Source organism: Lampris incognitus, chromosome 5 (genome assembly GCF_029633865.1).
Source record: "Lampris incognitus isolate fLamInc1 chromosome 5, fLamInc1.hap2, whole genome shotgun sequence".
NCBI lineage: Eukaryota > Metazoa > Chordata > Actinopteri > Lampriformes > Lampridae > Lampris > Lampris incognitus.
Window position 1 is genome coordinate 64313830 of NC_079215.1, and position 22261 is coordinate 64336090.

The 22261-nt window shown below is 45.2% G+C and overlaps 1 protein-coding gene across 1 annotated transcript in view; it reads left to right on the forward strand.

Moving 5' to 3' along the window:
- The first annotated feature begins 1231 nt into the window (after window positions 1-1231).
- The window catches only part of kdm2aa (lysine (K)-specific demethylase 2Aa), a 32129-nt gene continuing 11099 nt past the window's right edge, over window positions 1232-22261 (forward strand). Inside the window, exons 1-20 of the mRNA XM_056279581.1 lie at window positions 1232-1351; window positions 4477-4615; window positions 6402-6480; window positions 7370-7416; window positions 7739-7917; window positions 8206-8312; window positions 9666-9759; window positions 9929-10082; window positions 10298-10413; window positions 10554-10680; window positions 11160-11409; window positions 13597-13669; window positions 14521-14648; window positions 15439-15562; window positions 15898-16026; window positions 16242-16325; window positions 17905-17937; window positions 18296-18401; window positions 20330-20932; window positions 21143-21311. Coding sequence (XP_056135556.1) covers window positions 1346-1351; window positions 4477-4615; window positions 6402-6480; window positions 7370-7416; window positions 7739-7917; window positions 8206-8312; window positions 9666-9759; window positions 9929-10082; window positions 10298-10413; window positions 10554-10680; window positions 11160-11409; window positions 13597-13669; window positions 14521-14648; window positions 15439-15562; window positions 15898-16026; window positions 16242-16325; window positions 17905-17937; window positions 18296-18401; window positions 20330-20932; window positions 21143-21311 — 2747 coding nt within the window. The 5' untranslated portion in view covers window positions 1232-1345. The remainder of the gene's footprint in view (window positions 1352-4476; window positions 4616-6401; window positions 6481-7369; window positions 7417-7738; window positions 7918-8205; window positions 8313-9665; window positions 9760-9928; window positions 10083-10297; window positions 10414-10553; window positions 10681-11159; window positions 11410-13596; window positions 13670-14520; window positions 14649-15438; window positions 15563-15897; window positions 16027-16241; window positions 16326-17904; window positions 17938-18295; window positions 18402-20329; window positions 20933-21142; window positions 21312-22261) is intronic.

The following is a 22261-nucleotide window of genomic DNA, read 5'->3' on the forward strand; positions in this document are numbered from 1 at the left end:
TTCAGACACAAGCCACATCCCAAAATGATATCTATCTATCTATCTATCTATCTATCTATCTATCTATCTATCTATCTATCTATCTATCTATCTATCTATCTATCTATCTATCTATCTATCTATCTATCTATCTATCTATCTATCTATCTATCTATCTATCTATCTATCTATCTATCTATCTGTCTGTCTGTCTGTCTGTCTGTCTGTCTGTCTGTCTGTCTGTCTGTCTGTCTATCTATCTATCTATCTATCTATCTATCTATCTATCTATCTATCTATCTATCTATCTATCTATCTATCTATCTATCTATCTATCTATCTATCTATCTATCTATCTGTCTGTCTGTCTGTCTGTCTGTCTGTCTGTCTGTCTGTCTGTCTGTCTATCTATCGATCTCTCCTATATGTAGACATGGACACACATACATAAACACGATCACTTAAACTCGAATCACTGTGAATTTGGAAACACAATATCGCCGTTTATTTTGGAGCGTCCACCGCTACAGTAACGGCCACCATCGTGACGTCACAGTCCCAACGGGATTGTTTTTATTCTATTTGCCCTGCGTTGATACATTTCGCGTACGACACGCGGGCGGTAACAATAAGCGGACGGAGCGACGAGGCTGCCGCCAGCTCGTCCTTCCTCTCCTCGGATGCACTTGCCGGGGAAATTGGGCATCGCGCCTCGACGCTACTTGCAGAGAGACCATTTATTTTGTGCCGGAGCTTCATGGCGGGTGTACGCAGAAGCGTGTTTTGTGCAGGGCTGATAACGTCCAGGCTCAGTTGCGAGATGAGTTTTGTGGCCTACGTGAAAAAAACAGGACCCATTGTTGGTCCCCATGAGGTAAAGCTTGATGCTGGCACATACGAGCGTGAGATCTCGGGGGGGTGGGGGATAACAATGAATAACAATTTAATCGGCCATTTGGCCTGAAAAGATGGTAACGCTTGAAGAAACGCTCAGGCTACTACATCTCTGATGATCCAGCGGACCATGACAGACGCGTACCCCCCTCTCGCATCTTCAGACACTCTGCCTGCGAGCGTCGTTTTCAGCGGCAGGGGGCGCCAGACACCTTTCGCCTGACGACGGGTAACTTGACGGACAGTTATTTGGACGAATCGTGTGACGCCTACGTCACCCGGAGCCAATCAAAGGTGGTTTCCTGGTATCACGCTTCCCGTGCATGAGTCGGCAGACACTTCCTCATTGTGGCGACAGTCGCCTAATGTGCAACGCTGGTGCCAAGCTGCCGCGGACAGGACGGAGGAGGTGGAAGTTAAAACCGCGGCTGGATTTATCGACACCTTGTTAAGTGACCCACGCTCCGACATTATGGTTGTAAGTGGAAAAGTTCTCATCTATTTTGCGGCGGTTATTGGTATTTGGGCATCATGGACTAGTTAGGCTAAGTAAATGGGCAGTGTCGGGCTCTTTTCGATTGTCTCATTGGATGCTTGTCACGACCTATCGCCTCGTCGACCACTAATTAGTTTTGACCAATACGAGGTGAGATTACGTTTTAATTAGCTCCCGAGGGGTCGTTTGCCCGGCGTCTCTAATTGCTATTGGGTAATTTTACCCATTCAGGAGTTACAAATCTCGCCTTTGCTTGGCAGCGGTCTGGGCCAATGAGCCGCTACTTCCGGTCGTCGCGATTGGCCCGTCGCGTAGGTGTGGGCGGGGCAGCGCTATGTTTTGCAACGGGAGGAAAATGGCGGCTACTAGGAGACCGCTTTAACTTCGGGGGCTCCGCTACCCAAACGCGGCGTCGTTGTGTTCGTTTTCTTTTTGTTTGCGTGTGTGTTTTTATTTTGATTTTGTCATTAAAGTATTGGCGCCTAGCTTTCGTGTCGGTGACATGGCGTCGGCTTGTGCGGAGTTCCGTCTCAACGCGGGCGGCGGGCTCTGTGGAAGCCAGCGCTGAAAGGGACACCTGGACGTGTCTGCGGCGAGGCCGGCGCGGAGCCGGCGGGGCAGGAGAGTCGCCAAGCCGCGTCATTTGTTCGGGCCCCCCGAGAGGCCATTTAGCGCCTTACGATGCCGATAGTGTTTAGTTAGTCGGCGCCTTTTCGCTTTTTGCTAGGCGGCGGGACGAGCCGCCGACTCTTCCCGCGCGGGGTTGTGACAGTATCTGTGCTGCGATAGCGACGCGATATCCCGCACGCGCGCAGCTCCGCGTCATCGGTCACGCGAACGGAGTCGAGAATAGATCCATTACTTCTGCGACTGGTCCCCCCCCCAGCCCCCCCCCCTGCAGACCAGTGATGGATGAGTCCAAGCCCAGATACAGTAAACGGCTGGTAAGTCAAATGTGTATCCGGGGGCGCTTGGATAACAGCTCCTCGTCGGCGTGTCCCGAGACGCCTTGTTTGGTTTCATAAGAAGTCGCCCTGGTCTCTCATCCCAGCAGAGTCGGTCTTTAAACCGGCGTGAGTTCTGCATTCCCTTGCATGCATACAGACGGCGGCAAATTAAAGGAAACCCCCTCTGAAGAGCTCACTTGGACGAGTTTCTGTCAGGACACGTTGTGCCCGGATGAGCTGGGTCAGCCTTCTTTGGTGCATGAAACTTATGTGGAGGCTGTGAAGCAATTGTCCTTTAACAAGCTGATCGTGGTACACACCTCTTGTTCAGCAGTGTTCATCCTGTGGCTGCAGAGTTGTGAAGACTGATCTATGTGTCATATATATATATATATATAGAACTACGTGAAAAAAACACGACCTGATCTATATATATATACTGATCTATATATAGGACTGCCCATCCCTAGTTCTATATACATTACTAGGGATGGGCAGTCATTCAGTATTATTATTGATTGTTGTCTTTCAATGGCATTGCGTCAGCATGAAATTCTGATATTATTACACTAAACTTTGTCAAAGTTAACGATGGTGAGAATCCGTTGCCTAAAAATATCACAAAACAAGGTCATAAATGTTTGAGGGAGTTTTACTAGCAAACTAGTTTTGATTGATTATCGGGCAATACTTAACATTACCAAACAGTTCAATGTGGTGAACCTCGACTGGATTCATAAATATGGCACTTTTCCATATGTAAACATGTCATAATTGAAAAAGTTAAGAGTGAACAAACAATGTATGGTGTCTGTTAAGATGTGTGTCGTTGTGTGAGTGGTACAAAGGTCTCAAACATTAGAGGCTAGGGCATCCGGGTGGTGTGGCGGTTTATTCCGTAGCCTATCAACACGGGGATCGCCGTTTCAAATCCCTGTGTTACGTCCGGCTTGGTCGGGCATCCCTACAGGCACAATTGGCCGTGTCTGCAGGTGGGAAGCCGGATGTGAGTATGTGTCCTGGTCACTGCACTAGTGCCTCCTCTGGTTGGTTGGGGCACCTGTTCAGGGGGGAGGGAAAGCTGAGGGAGAATAGCGTGATCATCCCACGCGCTACGTCCCCCTGGCGAAACTCCTCACTGTCAGGTGAAAAGAAGCAGCTGGCGACCACAAGTATCAGACGAGACATGTGGTAGTCTGCTGCCCTCCCCGGATCAGCAGAGGGGGTGGAGCAGCGACCGGGACGGCTTGAAAAATAGGGTAATTAGCCAAGTACAATTGGGGAGAAAAGGGGGGGGTGGAGGCTAGAGCGTGTACTACATAAGGCTGAGTCCTTACTGCAGTGGCCTGGGTTCAGATCCAGCTTGGGCGCTTTGCTGCATGTCATCCCCCCTCTCTCCCCGGCCTTTCCTGTCTCTCTCTCGACAATCGCAGTCAGATAAAGGCAGAAAATGCCAAAAAAAAAAAAAAATCTTCAGGACAAAAAAATTAGAGGCTACAGCAGCATTACATAACCAGACCAATAATGACCACAGTCTGACTAACTGTAACCCTAACCGCATCGATCTTGCACACTGGATGAGGTGCATAACCAGTGTTGATGTGTTGGGTAGGGAAGGCTATATGCCAGAACACGAAAACAAACAGTAATGGAACTAAAGGAGCCAGCAGAATATACATACAGACACGACACAGGATGAAAGATAACATGTCAGACGGTAAAGTTAAAAGTGGATATACATTGAGGGTTTTTGCACACTGTTTTGTTGTTAATTTTCCTTGTTTCTGTGTCCAGATTTCTTCAGCTATTTGTTTATTGTGGTTTTATAAATATGACAAGTATGCAGGCAAGCATCTATGCGCACATCACTGTCAATGCATTGCACAAATGCACAAGATGTTTAACCATAAATCTAGCCTGATTGTCAAGATAGCTGACTGCTTTAGTTGACCTGTTTTTAAGGCATATGAGAAGTTAAAAAAACAAATAGCAAAACTTTGTTTTCCACATCTTATGGCCCCGTGTCAACTTCTATTTCTTTTTTACTCTTTCACACATCCCATTGTCTTGAATCTGCACTTTTTTGTCCCTCCCTTCTTTCCCTTTCCTCTTTGTTTTGTCTTTTCGTTCCTTTCATCCTTTCTTACCTCTCCTCCCCAGCGAGCGGGGACCCGGCGGCGTTACCATGATGATGGCATCTCTGATGAGGAGATCGATGGGAGGAGGATGTTTGACCTGGAGGAGAAAGTACACAGTCAGAGGTTTGGCTCTGACAGAATCGTACGCATGGAGGGCAAAGGTGAGGAGATGAACCTAAATACTGCACGCTGTTCCACCAGCCGGGGATTCTCATGCAAATCAGAGCGGTTGGCATTAGAAAAGCTGAATAGCTTGGCAAATTTTAAGTGGAGGGGTACTTGGTGTGGGCTGAAAGGTTAACATTAATACTTTTTGTGTGTTTTGACATACAAACTGTGGGTATGTCTAAAGCATACACATCTGCTTAGCAGTATGGCTGACTTCTTCCTGCTTTGGTGGTCGGGCTGGTTAGTTAGTAAATAATTAAAAACACGCAGTCAAATACTTCAGGCATCTCTTCGCTGGTTGTCTGTTAGGTTATAATAGTTTAGAGTTGGGTCCGATCCAGTGTCGCTATCGGCTGCCGATACTGACGTAATTCACTCATCCGATATTGGACTGACGTTACCAATCCAGATTCCATAGTCTGGTGTTTTTATTAATTGTAAATATGTAATAATGCAATTTTAAGCCCATAGCCAAAATGGTGTATGTAAGTTCAGGTAGAAGTGTTTGGAGTGCAGGGATGTGAGACACAGGGGCTTCGCTTGCCTGCACTGGGGGGGGGGGGGGGTAACAAGGCCGAGGTGAAACCCCACAAAATGTAAACCTGGAGCCTCCTAAACTCTAGTAATTCGATGTAAGATGGCTGCAGATGATGTGGGATCTGCATCAGAGGGACCCAGTGTGTGAAGTTGATGAAGAGGGCAGAAAGGAGTGCATACTGGTACTGAGAAATGGTACCAAGATGATATTGTGAAACATTTATGCACGGAATATAGGAGATCCAAATTTTTCTGTGAAGCGAAAAGGACCTAGGGAGGAATGGAATGTCAGATAATTTTGGTAGGCGACTTCAATCAAGTTTTAGATGCTTTTTTAGATAAGAACAAATTTAGTGGCCCATTAATGCCTAAAGATAGAATTGTAGTACATATGATCGGTGAGGATTTGGGTTTGGTGGCTACATGGCTTGATAAATCCCAGTGAAAGGGGATATACTTTCTTCTCACACTGCCATAAATCTATGGTTTGTTATCAAATACCATGATAAAACAAGTTACACGTTGTAAAATAAATGCAGTGGCTCTTTTGGATCGTGCAGCAGTGGTTCTTGGTATAGATATAGATAATGACACAGAGAAAAAAGGCAGATGGAGAATGAAAACATTATTACATGATGAGACCCTTAATGTTTACTGCATTGTCAACAGACCTGTTGGCTCTGTAGGCAAACTGCAGGGAGTCCAGGTGTGGGTCAGTGACAGTTTTAAGGTGGGACAGAACAAGGTGCTCGAAAGACTTCATTACCACAGAGGTCAGGGCGATGGGTCTGTAGTCATTGAGTCTTGTGGTCCTTGGCTTTTTGGTGGAGGTCTTGAGGCAGGATGGTACACGGCATGTCTCCAGCGAAGTGATAAAAATGTCTGTGAACACCGGCGACAACTGATCAGCTCAGCGCTTGAGGGTGGAGGGGGAGATGGAGTCTGGTCCAGCAGCTTTGCGGGGGTTCTTTCTTTTGAACAGCCTGTTAACATCCCTCTCCAGGATGGAGAGAGTTGTCCTTGTGGTAGGGGAGGAGGGGGCCTCTAAGGTGGGCAGTTGTGGAGAGGCCCAAGCCCCTGCTGAGGCAGGGGAGGGGAGCTGGTGGATGGAGTCACGCTCCTGACCACCAGCTCCTCCTCCCCTAGACCCAGGTTGTAAGATTATTTACAACCTGCAATTATTATCCTTTAAACCTGGTGCTTTTTATTTACAGTGTCTGTCTGTCTATCATCTTTCTTAAGACTTAACATACGAGTACATCCAAAGAGGAGGACTGAGGGATCCTATCATCTTCGAAAAACCTGATGGACTGGGAATGAAGTAAGCTCCCTCTTCCACTCTTCTCTCATCTGTCGCCATCCATGTTAATCATCATCTTGTTGCTTTTTCTCCACCCACATCCTCTCATCTGTTGCTTGAGGTGTTTTTCATTCTTGCGGTGATGACCCTTGTACTCCTAATTACCAAAGTTTACCTTGTGAGGAAAAGAGGACTGAGTTGTCTTCTGATTGATACCCAGATAGTTTTGACTTTAGTCAAAAATCATTGTTGTAGGGCGTCCGGGTAGTGTAGCGGTCTATTCCGTTCCCTACCAACACGGGGATGGCTGGTTCAAATCCCCATGTTACCTCCGGCTTAGTCGGGCGTCCCTACAGACACAATTTGCTGTGTCTGCGGGTTGGAGGCCGGATGAGGGTACGTGTCCTGGTTGCTGCACTAGCACCTCCTCTGGTTGGTCGGGGCACCTGTTCAGGGAGAAGTGGGAACTAGGGGGAATAGCGTGATCCTCCCATGCGCTACGTCCCCCTGGCAAAACAGCTCACTGTGAAAAGATGTGGTTGGCAACTCCACATGTATGGGAGGAGGCATGTGGTAGTCTGCAGCCCTTCTCGGCTCAGCAGAGGAGGTGGAGCAGCGACCGGGACGGGTCGCAAAATAGGGTAATTAGCCAAGTACAACTGGGGAGAAAAAAAGGGGAAAACTCCAAAAAAAAAAAAAATCAATGTTTTGTTTATGGGAGGCAAATTTGTGATTTGTGATATTGGGCTATACAAATAAAATTGATTTGATTTGATGGGAGTTGTCCCTTGATCCTTCCCTTTACTTTGGAAGATGATACCTGGCAATGTGGCAAACTGAAGAAACTTGCTTCATATTTTGTGCCCGGTTAATCTTTTTGTAACTTGTTGTGCTTTTGTCACCCTCACAGGATGCCCGACTCGGATTTCAGCGTCAACGATGTCAAGGTCTATGTTGGTAAGTTCATAATAGTCTTTGTTCCCGCTCTCATATCTGAACTGACATCCTGTGGACATTGATTTCGAATCACAAGTTCATGTTCCTGAGCAAAATGTGTGATTAAATGTTGAATATTACAATTTTTAATGATAAGGCTTTACATAATGAACTTTTCATTTGCTAAAAATCATTTGGGGTTTGAAAAAACAAAAAACCCTACATTTCGAGTGTTGACTTGCGACCAGTTTAGATTTAAAGAAATGGATGCTGTCCTAGCAAACATTTTTTTTTTTTGCCTTTTGTTTTCTCTAACTTCTTTCTCTTCCCCCCCCCCATCCAGGAAGCAGGCGCATGATCGACGTGATGGACGTGAGCACCCAGAAGGGGACGGAAATGTCCATGGCCCAGTGGAGACGATACTACGAGACGCCACCGTCTCAGAGGGAGAAGCTTTACAACGTCATCAGCCTGGAGTTCAGTCACACCAAGCTGGAGAATCTCGTCAGGAGACCTGCGACGGTACGCGCGCACACACACACACACACACTGATGGGCAAGACACAACATACTTTACTGATACATTTATGCAGGCCAACACGCAAACGGTGGTATTACTGTAACCCTCACAAATATGGACATACGTAGTTCATGAATATTTACGCAGGAAACCTACAGTCATACAGCCCTCCTGGTCAAAGACTTCTTTACTTTTTTTAATGAATTGTTTGTGTGTGTGTGTGTGTGTGTGTGTGTGTGTGTGTGTGTGTGTGTGTGTGTGTGTGTGTGTGTGTGTGTGTGTGTGTGTAGGTTGATCTGATTGACTGGGTGGACAACATGTGGCCACGTCACCTGAAAGAAAGACAGAGAGACTCTACGAACTCTATCACTGACATGCAGTATCCCAAGGTACAAAAGTAAGTATCTGTAGTGTCTTGATGCTGGATGATACTGCACCTCCTTTTTTTTTTTTGGATATTTTTCCCTTCCTTTTTCTCCCCAATTGTATCCGGCCAATTACCCCACTCTTCTGAGTCATCCTGATCTCTGCTCCACCGCCTCTGCCGATCCGGGGAGGGCTGCAGACTACCACATGCCTCCTCCGATACATGTGGAGTCTCCAGCCACTTCTTTTCACCTGACAGTGAGGAGTTTCACCAGGGGGACGTAGTGCGTGGGAGGATCACACTATTCCCCCCAGTTCCCCCTCCCCCCTGAACAGGCGCCTCGACCGACCAGAAGAGGTGCTAGTGCAGCGACCAGGACACATACCCACATCCGGCCTCCCACCCACAGACACGGCCAATTGTGTCTGTAGGGACGTCCGACCAAGTTGGAGGTAACATGGGGATTCGAACCGGCGAGCCCTGTGTTGGTAGGCAACAGAATAGATCGCCACGCTACCCGGATGCCCCCTGCACTTTTTTTTTTAACCCTCATGTTCGCCTCAGTTCAAAATGGCAGCTATTGACTATAGATATTATTAAAGGAACATTTCGCAGATGGATTTGTGTCTGTCCAATCAGTACTGATGAGCAGTGTAGTGGATTGAAGCAATAACGTCCTCACTGTCTCACTGTGGACTATACTGATGGAGAAATCTGTTGTCTTCTGATCAGTCTTTCCTACAGTGTTTGCACGTACCAGAATGCACTGCTTATAAGCTTCTGTATCATCGTTCATAAAATCCTCTTGTGGGACGTCATTTACACGATCGGAATTGTCTCTTAGCTGAGACAATGAGGGTGTGTTAATGAACAGCGTGTTTAGAGTATTAGAAACCCTGCTAGGATGTAGTTTTTCAATCCGCCAACTGACGTCACGGGAAAAACTCTTTCACTGCCGCATTAGAGATGCAGAAACAATAAATAAGTTTGAAAATTGGCAAATAATTGAGATTAAGATAATATATATTTGATATTTTTGAATAAATTTTACAATTATATTGCTCCAAAATCCGAATATGGCCTGGGTCTATGTGACTGGCAAAACAGTACATCTAAGTCGTAAATGGGCGCAGCCCTGCCTGGAGCTGTGCCCGAAGAGGTAACTGAGGGCAGTCTGACGGGACATAGAAGCGGGGCAGGCAAAGCTAACTGCTAGCATGTGCAGACCGGCAGTTCTGACACATCCTGGTGATTTCTGATTTCTGATGCAGCATCAACATTGGGTCCCCCCCCCCACTTCCCCCCCAAGACATATGGTGCTATGATGTAGCTGTGCTTCATTTGTTTAAATTGTGTTCTCTTCCTCTGTGTGTTCTCATCTAGGTACTGTCTGATGAGTGTGCAGGGCTGTTACACAGATTTCCATATTGACTTTGGAGGAACCTCCGTCTGGTACCACATACTAAGAGGAGGCAAGGTGTGCACAGACCAACATACATGCATATATTACATACTTTTATACATGCATATCGATTTGCTTTGGCCCAACCACATACATACCCCCCCCCCATAAAAAACAAAACATATCCCTTAATTGAAGGTTCTTTTCTCAGTCATCCTTTTGACTAACTTTGTTTTGCCCTCAGGTGTTCTGGTTGATCCCACCCACCCCTCAGAACCTGGAGCTCTATGAGAACTGGGTGTTATCAGGGAAACAGGGAGACGTGTTCCTTGGAGACCGGGCCTCAGACTGCCAAAGGATCGAACTGACGCAGGGCTGTACATTTATAATACCCTCAGGTACACACACACACATACAGGGCTTTATGTTTTCCCATGTTGAGGTTGAGCAAAAAACCATTACTTGACAACAACAAAAAAAAACCTTTAAAAAAAAAAGGTTCAAACCTCAAAACACTGTATGTCTGTTACCCTGTGACCCCTTTAGGCAGGTAACTCATTCTCTGGAATTTATGTGATGATTTTGAAGTGTGTGTGCGTGTGTTTCTTTTTAGGCTGGATCCATGCTGTGTATACACCTGTGGACACACTGGTGTTTGGAGGAAACTTCCTTCACAGTTTCAACATCCCAATGCAGCTCAACATCTCTAATATAGAGGACCGCACGCGGGTTTGTGTGCATGAACGCTCACTCACACACACACACACATACACACAAAGTAAATAAAAGATAAAAATATTATCAATGATTTATTTACCTGGTAAATTAGTTTGTTTCTCAGTCTACACCCGTCATCTCTTCTGCCCCAGGTGCCAGCCAAGTTCCGTTTCCCATTTTACTATGAGATGTGTTGGTACGTGCTGGAGCGCTACGTCTTTAGCATCACCAGCACTTCCTACCTCACGCCCGAGTTCCAGAAGCACTCGCTGGGCATCGGTACGGAGAGCAAACGCACAAATCACACTCATCTGTCCTTCCTGTTGCATCTCGCCTCAGTCCTCAAACTTGCTTCAGATCACATTACATCATACACTACATGTTTTTTTTTATTATATTTTATTTTGCATTTTCCATTTGCAACACATAAGTAACTGAAAAACCTAAATAACATAAAGTCATATAAACATACAAAAAAGGTGGTCCTTGTTCTGGTCCCTTTTTTTTAAAAAATTTTTTAGACCATTTCATCTTTTCTCCTCACTCATCTTCCTTTTCCCCATGTGTTTTTGTGTCCTCCATCTATCCAAATGACTCCATCTTCTTGTCTTCTTTCCCTTCTCCTGCCCCCCCTGTCTTCCATCACTTTCTGTCGTCCTCTTCTTCATCCTGCTGTTATCTCCCTTCTGCATTGTACCTTATTATTCTTTCCACCCGTTTATCAATCATCCTCCACCCAATCTCTCCCTCTTCCCCAGGTCTTAACAAGCCATCCACCACAGACCCAGCAGACGGGCTTTTGAAGGATGGGGAGGAAGACAGTGGTGGTGATGAAGAGGCCGTGGCCCAGCACTCCAGCGAACCTGGGTCCAAATCACTTCTGACCCCGTTTGAGCTGGAGGGGCTGTGTAATCTGCTGGGCAAAGTGGAGACTCTGCCTTCCAATAAGAAATGTGTCCCAGCAGGGATACACAACGCCCCTGCACTACTCAATCATATCAAGGTAATAGATGTATAAAGTTGTATTAATGTAATAGATGGGTACATTGTTAGAGACAGAGAGATCTGTCCCTAAGTATAGTCATTTGCGATGACAGATGTACAAGAAAACAATTTGGTGGTAGTGAGCGTGTCATCAATGGGACACTGATTTCTCTTACAGAGTTTTCTTAAGAACAACTTTAAGAGAAGGATATGAGACGGTCCCTCTATGAGGCCTAATGTCTCTCTATAACAAAAACTTGAGAAGCGGGTGAGCTCTTGAGAATCTTACGAGAATCATTTTTCAAAATACGCTTTAGCTGGAGACAGGTCGAAAACTACATTATTTAAGCTTTTTTTAGAGAAAGGGGGAAAGAAAATCTTAATTTTTTGCAACACAACCAGCAATTATACAACCGGTGCTGCAACAACCACCACACTGCTGCCACACCACTTCATGAGACTAACTTATCACCATTATATAGGGTGAATAAAATGACATTTTCACCAGCTTAAACTTCATTGATTTGCCTTCATAGGGAGAATGAGGACATTGTTATTCCCCACTCATGGCCTGTTTCCCTCACAAAACCATTAATCAATAATGTCATGCAATGTGGACGAGGTCTAATACGTGGATAGAAAAGGCAAAAGCCAGGTTTGCTCCACTGAGCCAACTCTCGGATACGGACAGAGCCGTCTGTCCGTATCCTGCGCCCATTTCGTCTGTATTTGTGCACATTTTCTGAAAGCTTAGGAATACCGATAAAACGGAGCAGCGCTTAGGAATACGGATAAAACGGAGAGGTATCACTGGAATTCATGGGGGCAGTGTTGTAGCCAATAGTTCAGGCGAGACCAGAGGGACACGATGAAGACATTTAAAAAATGGCGGAACTCGCAGTGTATTTAATGGCCTCACAGACCACTGCCAGCTACAACGCTGCCTCCACTTTTGCCTCTTTCGGGTATATTCAAGGCTCAGCATTTTCGATTTTTACCGATTTTCACCGAAAATACTCCCGATTTTTTAAAAGGAGCAGATCGGTTTAAACTGATTTTCACCCGGATTTTGTGTTTCCATGGATCCAAAAGTTGTTCCTGTTCCTGTGAGGTTATGTAACAGTGTCCTCTTGTGGCGAAATTCGGCATGCTGGATGGCTTTGAAAAGTAAAAACCGAAAACGCTGAGCCTTGGGTATATTATAATGACCTCATCTACTGTCACCATGTTTGTTGTTGTCAGAAACGTTTGACTGTGAGCTGCCCTCTAGTGGATGTATTGCTTAACATCCATGCCAACGTAAAGGACGCATGGAAGTATATGTGGGCAGTAACGGTCACATCGTTTGAAATGGACGTATTTATTTTCGTACATAAAGGGGGCGGAGCGTAAATGAGCCTAAAGACGGTAGCTGAGCCTGGAGAGGCCAGAGGCTGTGGAGGTTCAAGAGAGGATGGGAGGGGTATCAAAGTGTTGTTGTTTGAAGTGTGGTTTTGACAAAGTGATAAGTTCTAATTAGAGCAGTTGTTCTCTCGGTGCATTCTTGGAAAAATCTGTCTAGATTGTTGGCTTGTTTTTTGTTTTTTTGGAAATGTTTTATTACGTCATCAGTGAGGGTAGCTGGCACTATCGGTCCAGCTGGGGGCTTTTCAACTGATCGGAGGGCAGGAAAAATGGATAAGATAGAACCAAAAGGATCAAAATCTATTTAGAGTGAGGGTTTGTATGCAGTTTAAAGAAATTTCTTATCTACGGAAAGGAAAATGTCCTCTTTTGAAATGATGTCCTGTCAAATGGAGACTGACTTACTGCAAGTGTAAATTATAGTAAGTAGAAGTATTAGTATCTTAGGCTGTCCTGTAAAAAGTTAGATTCTCACCTACTCTCCTTCCCAACACACACACTCTCTCTCTCTCTCTCTCTCTCTCTCTCTCTCTCTCTCTTCTCTCTCTCTCTCTCTCTCTCTCCTCTCTCTCTCTCTCTCTCTCTCTCTCTCTCTCTCTCTCTCTCTCTCTCTCTCTCTCTCTCTCTTCTCTCTCTCTCTCTCTCTCTCTCTCTCTCTCTCTCTCTCTCTCTCTCTCTTCTCTCTCTCTCTCTCTCTCTCTCTCTCTCTCTCTCATCTCCTCTCTCTCTCTCTCTCTCTCTCTCTCTCTCTCTCTCTCTCTCCTCTCTCTCTCTCTCTCTCATCTCTCTCTCTCTCTCCAGGCTATACTTAAAAGAACATGCCGAGGATGATCCCAACGTGTCCTACACAGGATACCCCATTGTCAAGTGGCCAAAGAGGGTGAGCAGCAGACCTACGTACTAATAGTCACAGAGAATAACAATGTTAATGGAAAAATAAGGTTGAAAGACAGGGACAAATATTATTTTTAGACTTAAAATTTGAGGGATTTTTCCGTCAACACCAATTAAATTTAAAATTTTCAGAACATCCATCACAAACACGAAAGCCTTTCTTTACTTATTCTTTCTTCTTCTTTTTTTTATTTTTTTGCACTAGGCCAGAGGTGTCCTGCGTTATCTATCTGAAGCATAGCAGCAAAAATTAAATTGGATTCCTTTGACAATTATTTGCATTAGCACATTTGTCTTTGCTTTTGTTTTTCCATTGCCAGTGGAGGCTGGACAGGTATTCACTGGAATTGTGTCAGAATAGATGCTGAAGTTTCAAGTCAACATGTAGTTTAGTTTGTGGAAACTTTCATGAGGTGTGTAGTTGTCTTGTGGCAGGCTCACTCATAAGGTGTGTAGTTGTCGTGTGACAGGCTCACTCATGAGGTGTGTAGTTGTTGTGTGGCAGGTTCACTCCAGAGGTGTGTAGCTGCCACTGGAGTGAAGTGAATTTGAGCTTGATTAGCAACATTTAATAATCTTTCTCCTCCATTTCTTTTGTTTTTCCACCGTCTCCTCCTTCTCCTTTTATTTTCACCCATCATTTCCTGTTTCCTCTTCCAACTTCCTCCTGCTCTGCTCTCCCCATCTTCTCTCCCTCCAAACTTGTTCTCTTCTTTTTCCTTCCTTCTCCTCTTCTGCTCTGCTTTTTCCTCTCTTCCTTGCTGCTCTTTCCTCCTCTTCTGTCGTTATTCCCCCCCCCCCCTCTTTCCCTGTCATTCGTCCCACTCCTTTTTTTAGCCGTCGTGGTACCAGCCTCCTCCTCCTCCCCCACCTCCTCCTCGTCCCAAACTGGCCACCACGCCAGTTATCCCACGACCCCAGAAGCCTGCATCCTCCATGTCTGTGCTGAGACGTCGCAGGGTCCGGTAAGAACATGTCCTTTCTCCTTTCGTCACATAACGATATTTTTCCTTTTTTTGGGGGGAGTTTTTCCCCCCTTTTTCTCCCCAGTTGTACCTGGCCAATCACCCCACTCTCTGAGCCATCCCGGTTGCTGCTTCACCCCCTCTGCCGATCAGGGGAGGTCTGCAGACTACCACATGCCTCCTCTGATACATGTGGAGTCACCAGCTGCTTCTTTTCACCTGACAGTGAGGAGTTTTGCCAGGGGGATGTAGCGTGTAGGATGATCACGCTATTCCCCCCCAGTCCCCCCCCCCCCAAACAGGCACCCTGACGGACCAGGGGAGGTGCTAGTGCAGCGACCAGGACACATACCCACATCCGGCTTCCCAACCGCAGACACAGCCAATTGTGTCTGTAGGGACGCCCGACCAAGCCGGCGGTAACATGGGGATTTGAACCGGCGATCCCCCTGTTGGTAGGCAATGGAATAGACTGCTATGCTACCCGGACGCCCTGTCACATCATTGTTAATATTGGCATCTTCTGCTGATCCCCTTCAATATTACAAATACCATCCAGTAGTGTAGCAGAAGAGCATTATGGGTCTCTCACTCCATTCCCTGCTTCTTATAGTGACCGCTGTGATGTGGCAAATTGCCCTCAGACTGTCCTGTTTATTTAAACGTGGGGACTTCTGGACCCCAAAGGATGTACTGCCAAATATTTCTTTTTTCTTTTTGTTTTCTCTCTTTCTTGCTTTCTCTGTTTCTTTTGCTTCATTTTTCTTTATTTAACCCCCCCCCCCCCCAGATGTAAGCGTTGTGAAGCCTGTGTCAGACCAGAGTGTGGAGAATGTAATTTCTGCAGAGACATGAAGAAATTCGGAGGCCCGGGGAAGCTCAAACAGACCTGTGTGCTACGACAGTGTCTTGCTGTGAGTCTGTTTGTATGAGTTGTAGTTTAACAGGGACCCAATTTATTTTGCATATAAAGGGAACTAGCTTTGCCAAACTGAACATTTTTGGAAAAGGAGTCCTTAGTAAAATTATGACTTCAGTCAAGAAGGAATCCCCTCTTTGTCCATTTACTCATTTATACGCTCTTGCTTTCCTGAGCTCTTCCAACACTGTCGACAGTGTATGATATATATGTAATGCATTTCAGCCTGTATAAATCATAATGACTCTTCAATGCTAAAATCTCTCCTTACTTGCACAAGTCTGTCCAGTTGTGCGTCTGTACTAACTTGTTTTTTTCTCCCCTCATCAGCCGGGCTTGCCCCTGTCAGCAGTGTGTGAAGTGTGTAAGGATCCCAACCAGGAGGAAACGGGCGATCCCTCCCTGACCCTGATGGAATGTTCCAATTGTGCCCAAATCGTTCACCCAGCCTGCCTAACGGTAACACACGATGCCCGCACAGACCGGGAATCAAACACAAGAAACACACACGCTGATCTGCACCCATGAGCACATGACAAAGAACTGACATTAAAATGTTTTTTTTTCTCATCCACACAATCTTTCCAGTGCCACTTATTTTACTTTTATTTAACGTCTCCCTCCTTCCTTCATGTCAGCTCCACTTCCTTCATATTGTCTCTCTTGCTGTCCAGGTGCAGGGTGAAGGAGTAATAAATAAAGATTTACCCAGTTGTTGGGAGTGTCCAAAATGTGTTCAAGGAATCACTGACCCAGAGGTAAATGATCTCTTCACTCAAACACACGTGAATGCCTGCACATGCACACAATCTCAAACTCCCATTCAGTGACATGTCTTACTATTTGCATGTAAACACACTGCCCCGTACTTCCTGTCTCATTGCAAACACGTACAGAGCCTTTTTAACCTAGTGCACCCACTCCTGTTATGCTTTATTATTGTTATTGAACTGTAATCCATCAGTCGTCAGGCAGTGATGAGTCGTTGGTTGTCGGCCACCAGCAGCACGTTCGTCCCCACAGCCCCTTGGTCCTCAGGCTGGGCCCCAGGCCCTCTTCTTCACAGGGGGGCCCTCTAGGCTCCCAGCAGGATAGGGAGGTGGTTCGCTGTGGTTTCCTTCCTCCTTCTCTTCCTTCCTGCTCTTCCTCCTCCTCAGCCTCACTGCTATTGGTGGCGGCCCCTCTGCCTTCTCAGCCAATCAGCTCGAGACTGGTGAGAGGCCCTGCCTACTGACCATACATCCATCTGTCTTTTTTGTGTTCCATTCCACCCCTACCCCCCTTTTCCTTCCTACATCTTCTAAGAAAGAAGCACCAAGTCTTAAGTCTACATTACAAATGTACAATTTGCTTGGGTGTCACAGCGGACTCGTTCACAACAACCAGTGTTGTGTCTGGCACAGTCGGGTTCATTTGGGGAACTGGTAGGGGTGATATCCCGCTTTTGCGTCAGCAAAATCTGCAGCTGACAAGCGAACAGTTTTGGAAGATGCATGTGATAAATATTTTTATAGCCCTTCATTTGTTTTAATTCACAGTCAAGTAAATATTTTGCGTCACCATTTAGCTGATTCGATTGTAAAAAAAAAAAAAAAAATCAAGCTTTTAAAGAACCAGCAAAGTCATCTTCAGAGCAATAAGAATGAAGCCACTACACAGAGTGTGCTTCAGTGACAAATCAGTCTTTATCTCGAGATATTCGCTTCGGGAACGACTTGTTCATATCCTCAAACACTGACCGAAATGTCCAACATACTCGGGACAAACTTTTCCTGTAAGGGAAGGAAATCGGAAGAGGCTATTCTTTGCTCATTTGCCTCCTCCAGGGGTCACTATTTCAACGAGTAGTTTCATTTTTCCCACATCACCATACAGCTATCTGCTTGTCTTTGCTGTTCAGTGGCACCCCCATTACTGTGCGGGTTGGCTGACCCACCGTTATCTGAATGACCGATTTGTCCGGCCAGCCAGCCGGTCGGTCGGCTGACTGGACTGAGTGAGAAAAGGAGGCAGGCGATGGATGAGTGTGTCCCATGTGGTCTCTGGCAAATAAACGCTTTTCATCTTTTCACTGTACGAGCACTTGTGAGACAACAAGCATTGTGTTGGCACTGCATGTACTGTGAAAATGTAAAGAAGAGAGAGGAGGGCAATCATACCTTATCTGTTGTGTGTTTTTTAGTTGGGCATACCCACGTTGTCGTAGAAATGTATTCCACAGAATCATTACATTACAAAGGAGAGAACCAAAGAGTTCAGATAAGCCATTTTTTAGACTTTTTTTGTGTGTGAAAATGTTGTAATTGAGACCTGTTTTTTCTCTCGTCCCTATGACAGCCCAAAGGAGACAAGAACAAAATGCTGCCCGCGGTAAGTGAAGTTGTTGGAGCTCTACACAGGAGAGAAAATATTGCTTTTTGCATGTATGATAGAACACCTTTTATAGGTTTCTTGTATACTGCTGTCTAAACTAAACGAATTTCTTCTCCTCTACTCTAGTCTGGCATCTCCTTCTCTTTTGTCCTCTTTCCTCTGTCCTCTATCTTAGCCTGTCACCATTTGCCTCCATCCACCAGTCTCATCTCTCCTCTTTCGTTACTTTATTCCCACCAACCTTTTTATTTTTCTTCTCAAGTATTTATACCCTCTCCCTCCTTCCTTTCTCGCTTCTCCTCCCGCCATCTTCCATCCGTTATCCTCATTTCCTTTCTTTCTCTGAATCTTCTAGAAGCGAAGGTCTTCAAATCTGCTGGATGCTCGCATTGCGAAGATTTACAGACGACACAGACACAGCCGTGACGGAGATGACTCAGTCAGCGACGACGAAGATGAAGGTTTGCTCTTCGCCTCGCCATTAAGTGATACACCCACACTTCTTCATATCAGTTGGAAAGTCTCAACTCCTAGTGTTAATAAGTACTTGTCAACAAGTACTTGTTAACGCTGAGTACCAGTTAGGTCCATTTCCTTTGCTGAACAAGGCTTGGAGCATTCAGTTGCCATCATTAGACAAAAATAAATCATGTATAACATGTTTTCTGTATTAGAGATGCAGCAACCCTATTGTTGAGAAAGAGACAGGAAATGGTGTTTGATTTGTTTTCAGGGCAAAGCTGGAACTAGGGGCTGGGTGAGGCCATCCCCAGTAAATACAGCCCTGTTATCATCCCACCTTCTTATGTAAGAAAAAAAAGTTGTGGTTACGTCACATGACAATAAGCACGTCGTGATGACTTTATTGGTCTCAGATCAGCGTTCCCGCAGTTCTTGCAAGAGACCTTTATAATCATAGTTTCAGGGTTCCTGAGCGTCCTGGAAAACAGTTCACCAATTTTCCAGTCATGGAAAACGCATGAGAAATGAGAGAAAAAGTAAAATGTCCTGGAAAATTATTTCAACATTCTCCTATTTTTCTTGAGCTGGGAATGAACGGCTAGGCTATCTATCAGAGCTCCCCAAAATGGATAACCTGGCCAACTGAAAGGGCTAAGTTATGTTCAGGATCATATTAACGTTCAAATGGTAGCTTATGGATGAGGTTATTTTGAATAGGCCGCTGGGTTATGTTGCGGAAACACTGTGAACACACCCCCAAGTCACGTCACATGGTAGCAAATGCAGGTTGGATGACATTACAACTTAAGTGGCCGAAACTCCGAATAATGTAAGTTACATTATCCTTCCAATGTAAATTATTAGTCCCTGCTGGCTGGTAACTGTGGTAGTTGTTATAAGTTTATAGCTTAAAGGTGCTTCTTTAAACAGTTGAATAATTACGCTGTCCTCACTAAAAGTTGTTGGAGTCGATGTATTTTCAGCTATACAGCTAGCTTAACATTATATTCTCCAGCTCTGCATCCTCCAAGGAACAGACTGGTTTTTGTGCTTGGCAGGATTTATTGGAGGAAAATGTCATTTGTAAAATCACAGAAGGTTGAATCAGTTCATCTGGACACAACGTTTATTGAGAAACGTGTCATCACTCATCTAAGTGACCTCTTCGGTCTCAGCTGACTGCAGGTATCCCACCCTTATAAACAATACAGTGGCATAACCACCCAAACCAGCCATCAGTTTCATATGCAAATATGGGCGTGACCATTAACTGGAGTTTCAATGGTCATGTGCACTATTCACAGAGGATTTGGGAATGTTTGCAGTCACAGCATTGTAAAATGGCGACAGATGTACTCTTAGAATATCAAAGAGGGTTGCATCAGTTCATCTGGACACAGTGTTTATTGACAGATACGTTTCATCACTCATCTAAGTGACCTCTTCAGTCTGAGCTGAGCGATGAAATGTATCTGTCAATAAACATTGTGTCCAGATGAACTGTTGCAACCCTCTTTCAGTTTCTTACTTGGATTATTGAGCATGCATCAAGACGTACTCTTAGAGTAGTACACATGGCCATTGAAACTCTAGTTAATGGTCATGCCCTTATTTGCATATGAAACTAGTCGTTCGTTTCGGTCGTTATGCAACTGTATTGTTTATAAGGGTGGGGATACCTGTTGCAAGGCACCAGAAAAGACAAACTTCTTTCATTGTATCATGAAATATTAAATGAGCAGAAATTGAGAATTTTAAGCACTGCATGTGTCTGAATGTGGGAATTTTTTTTAAACATCTTTGAATTGTATTGAACTTGAGAAGAATACCTGTTAGCTAGTATTTATTTCATTTGTTTAAAGAATTTTTTTTCTCCCTTTTGCTGCTGCATCTATCAATCTAAAACTTGATCCTTTTATCCTTTCAGTTTCTCAGAGGAGGAAGCTGGCACTGCAGGCCCGTGGGGGGAGCCACGACTCCAGACGGGGATACAGCAGCAACAGGAGAGGACTACTGAGGGGAGGCTCCACCCATAGAGGAAGCAGAGGAGGAATAGTGACTCCTGGGTCCTCCTCGCTCCTTAAGCTGAAACGAGGAATGGGGATGAGGGATGGGAGGAGAGGAAGAGGGGTGAGGCTGCGGGGGGGCTCCAGGATGCAGCGGAGGGGGGACCAGTCTGAGGAGTCAGACGATGAGGACGATGATGATGATGATGACGAAGAGGAGGAGGAGGAAGAAGAGGAGAGTGAAGGAGACAAAGAAAGACGTCGACGCCGACGGAGGCACAGAACAGATGATGAGGACGAGGATGATGAAGATGAAGATAGCGATGGACAGGAGTTTGACCCCGATGAGGAGGATATGGACATGATGCAGGATGAGGAAGAGGAGGATGAGGACGAGGAAGGGCATTGGGATTCAGACCCAGAGCCCCCTGTGCTTTTAGTGTCTGATCTTAACGATGACCTTCTAAGTGGCTCCTACCTCACCGTGACACTACAGCGCCCCCACAAGGCCAAGAGACAATCAGGTAAAGGCTGGGGTCCCATTTTAGCTCATCTGTTGTGTTATTTTTCATTTTATTGAATGTATATTCATTAATTTGTTGTCACTTCTTTTTAACCAGTGATCAAGAAAATAAAAATGTTCACCAATCCTGAGACCCAGAATGGGCACACAGTTGCTTACACCAGTAAAAGTGAACATGTAAAACAAAACATTAAATGTTCTCCTTCCTAAGGCTCCATTGTTCCTAAACTAGAAGCGGCCATGGGTCCAAGGACTGCCGTATTGGGATCCGGCAGCCAGCAAGGTTTTGTCCAGCGCAAGTCTGCTCTCTCTAAACCCTTCCGACTGAAAAGCCATGACGGCACCCTGGACTGTGTACCAACAACCAGAGGGCCTGGCAGGTAAAACCAAACAAAAGCACATTGATGTATTTTTAGATTTATCTTTTAAATAGTTGGACCAGCTATTTGATAAAAACGGAGCCAAGCAAAATTTGGCAAATCGGACACTGCGAAAAAATACAAGCATGTCAAGGTCTTGTGTTAAGTCTCATAATGCTTATTTCAAGATAGGGCTTGTAAAATGTTCTGACCCCACTGGCAAATATTGTTGCTTGTTTCAAGACGGTGTACTTGTTTTATGATAACAGGCTTGTTTCCGGACATTTACTTTTAAAACGAAAGATGATCTTGAATCAGTTTCTTGTTTTAAGGTTTGGTTTCCTGTAAAAAAGTCTGATAATCATGATACAAGTACACTTTCTTGAAACAAGCAATAATGTCTCTCAGTGGTGTCAGAACATTTTACAAACGTCATAAAATTAAGCATGAGACTTACAACACCATAGAAGAAGACACTTTTATTTCCACTCTACATACATACAATGAAATTAATTCTCTGCATTTAAACCATCCGCTATACACACACTGGCAGCCGTGTACACTAGAAGCAGAGGGCTGCCATAGTGGGGCGCCCAGGGACCAACTCCACTTCTTTATCATCGCCATGGTCAGGGGCACAGGCAGGAGTATTTAGCTTAACATGCATGTCTTTGATCATGGGAGGAAACCGGAGCACCCGGAGGAAACCAATGCAGACATGCAAGCTCCACACAGAAAAGACCTGGAACGGCCTGGGGTTCGAACCCAGGACCTTCATGAGGGAGCCTCTTTATTTGACATTGTATTCTTACAATAAGTTTGTTTTCTATATTTAACCCATCCTTTTGTATAGGGGCAGCTGTAGTGCCCAGGGAGCAACTCCAGTTCTTCTTTTCATTGCCTTGCTCAGGGGCACAGACAGGAGTATTAACCCTAACATGCATGTCTTTTTGATGGTGGGAGGAAACCGG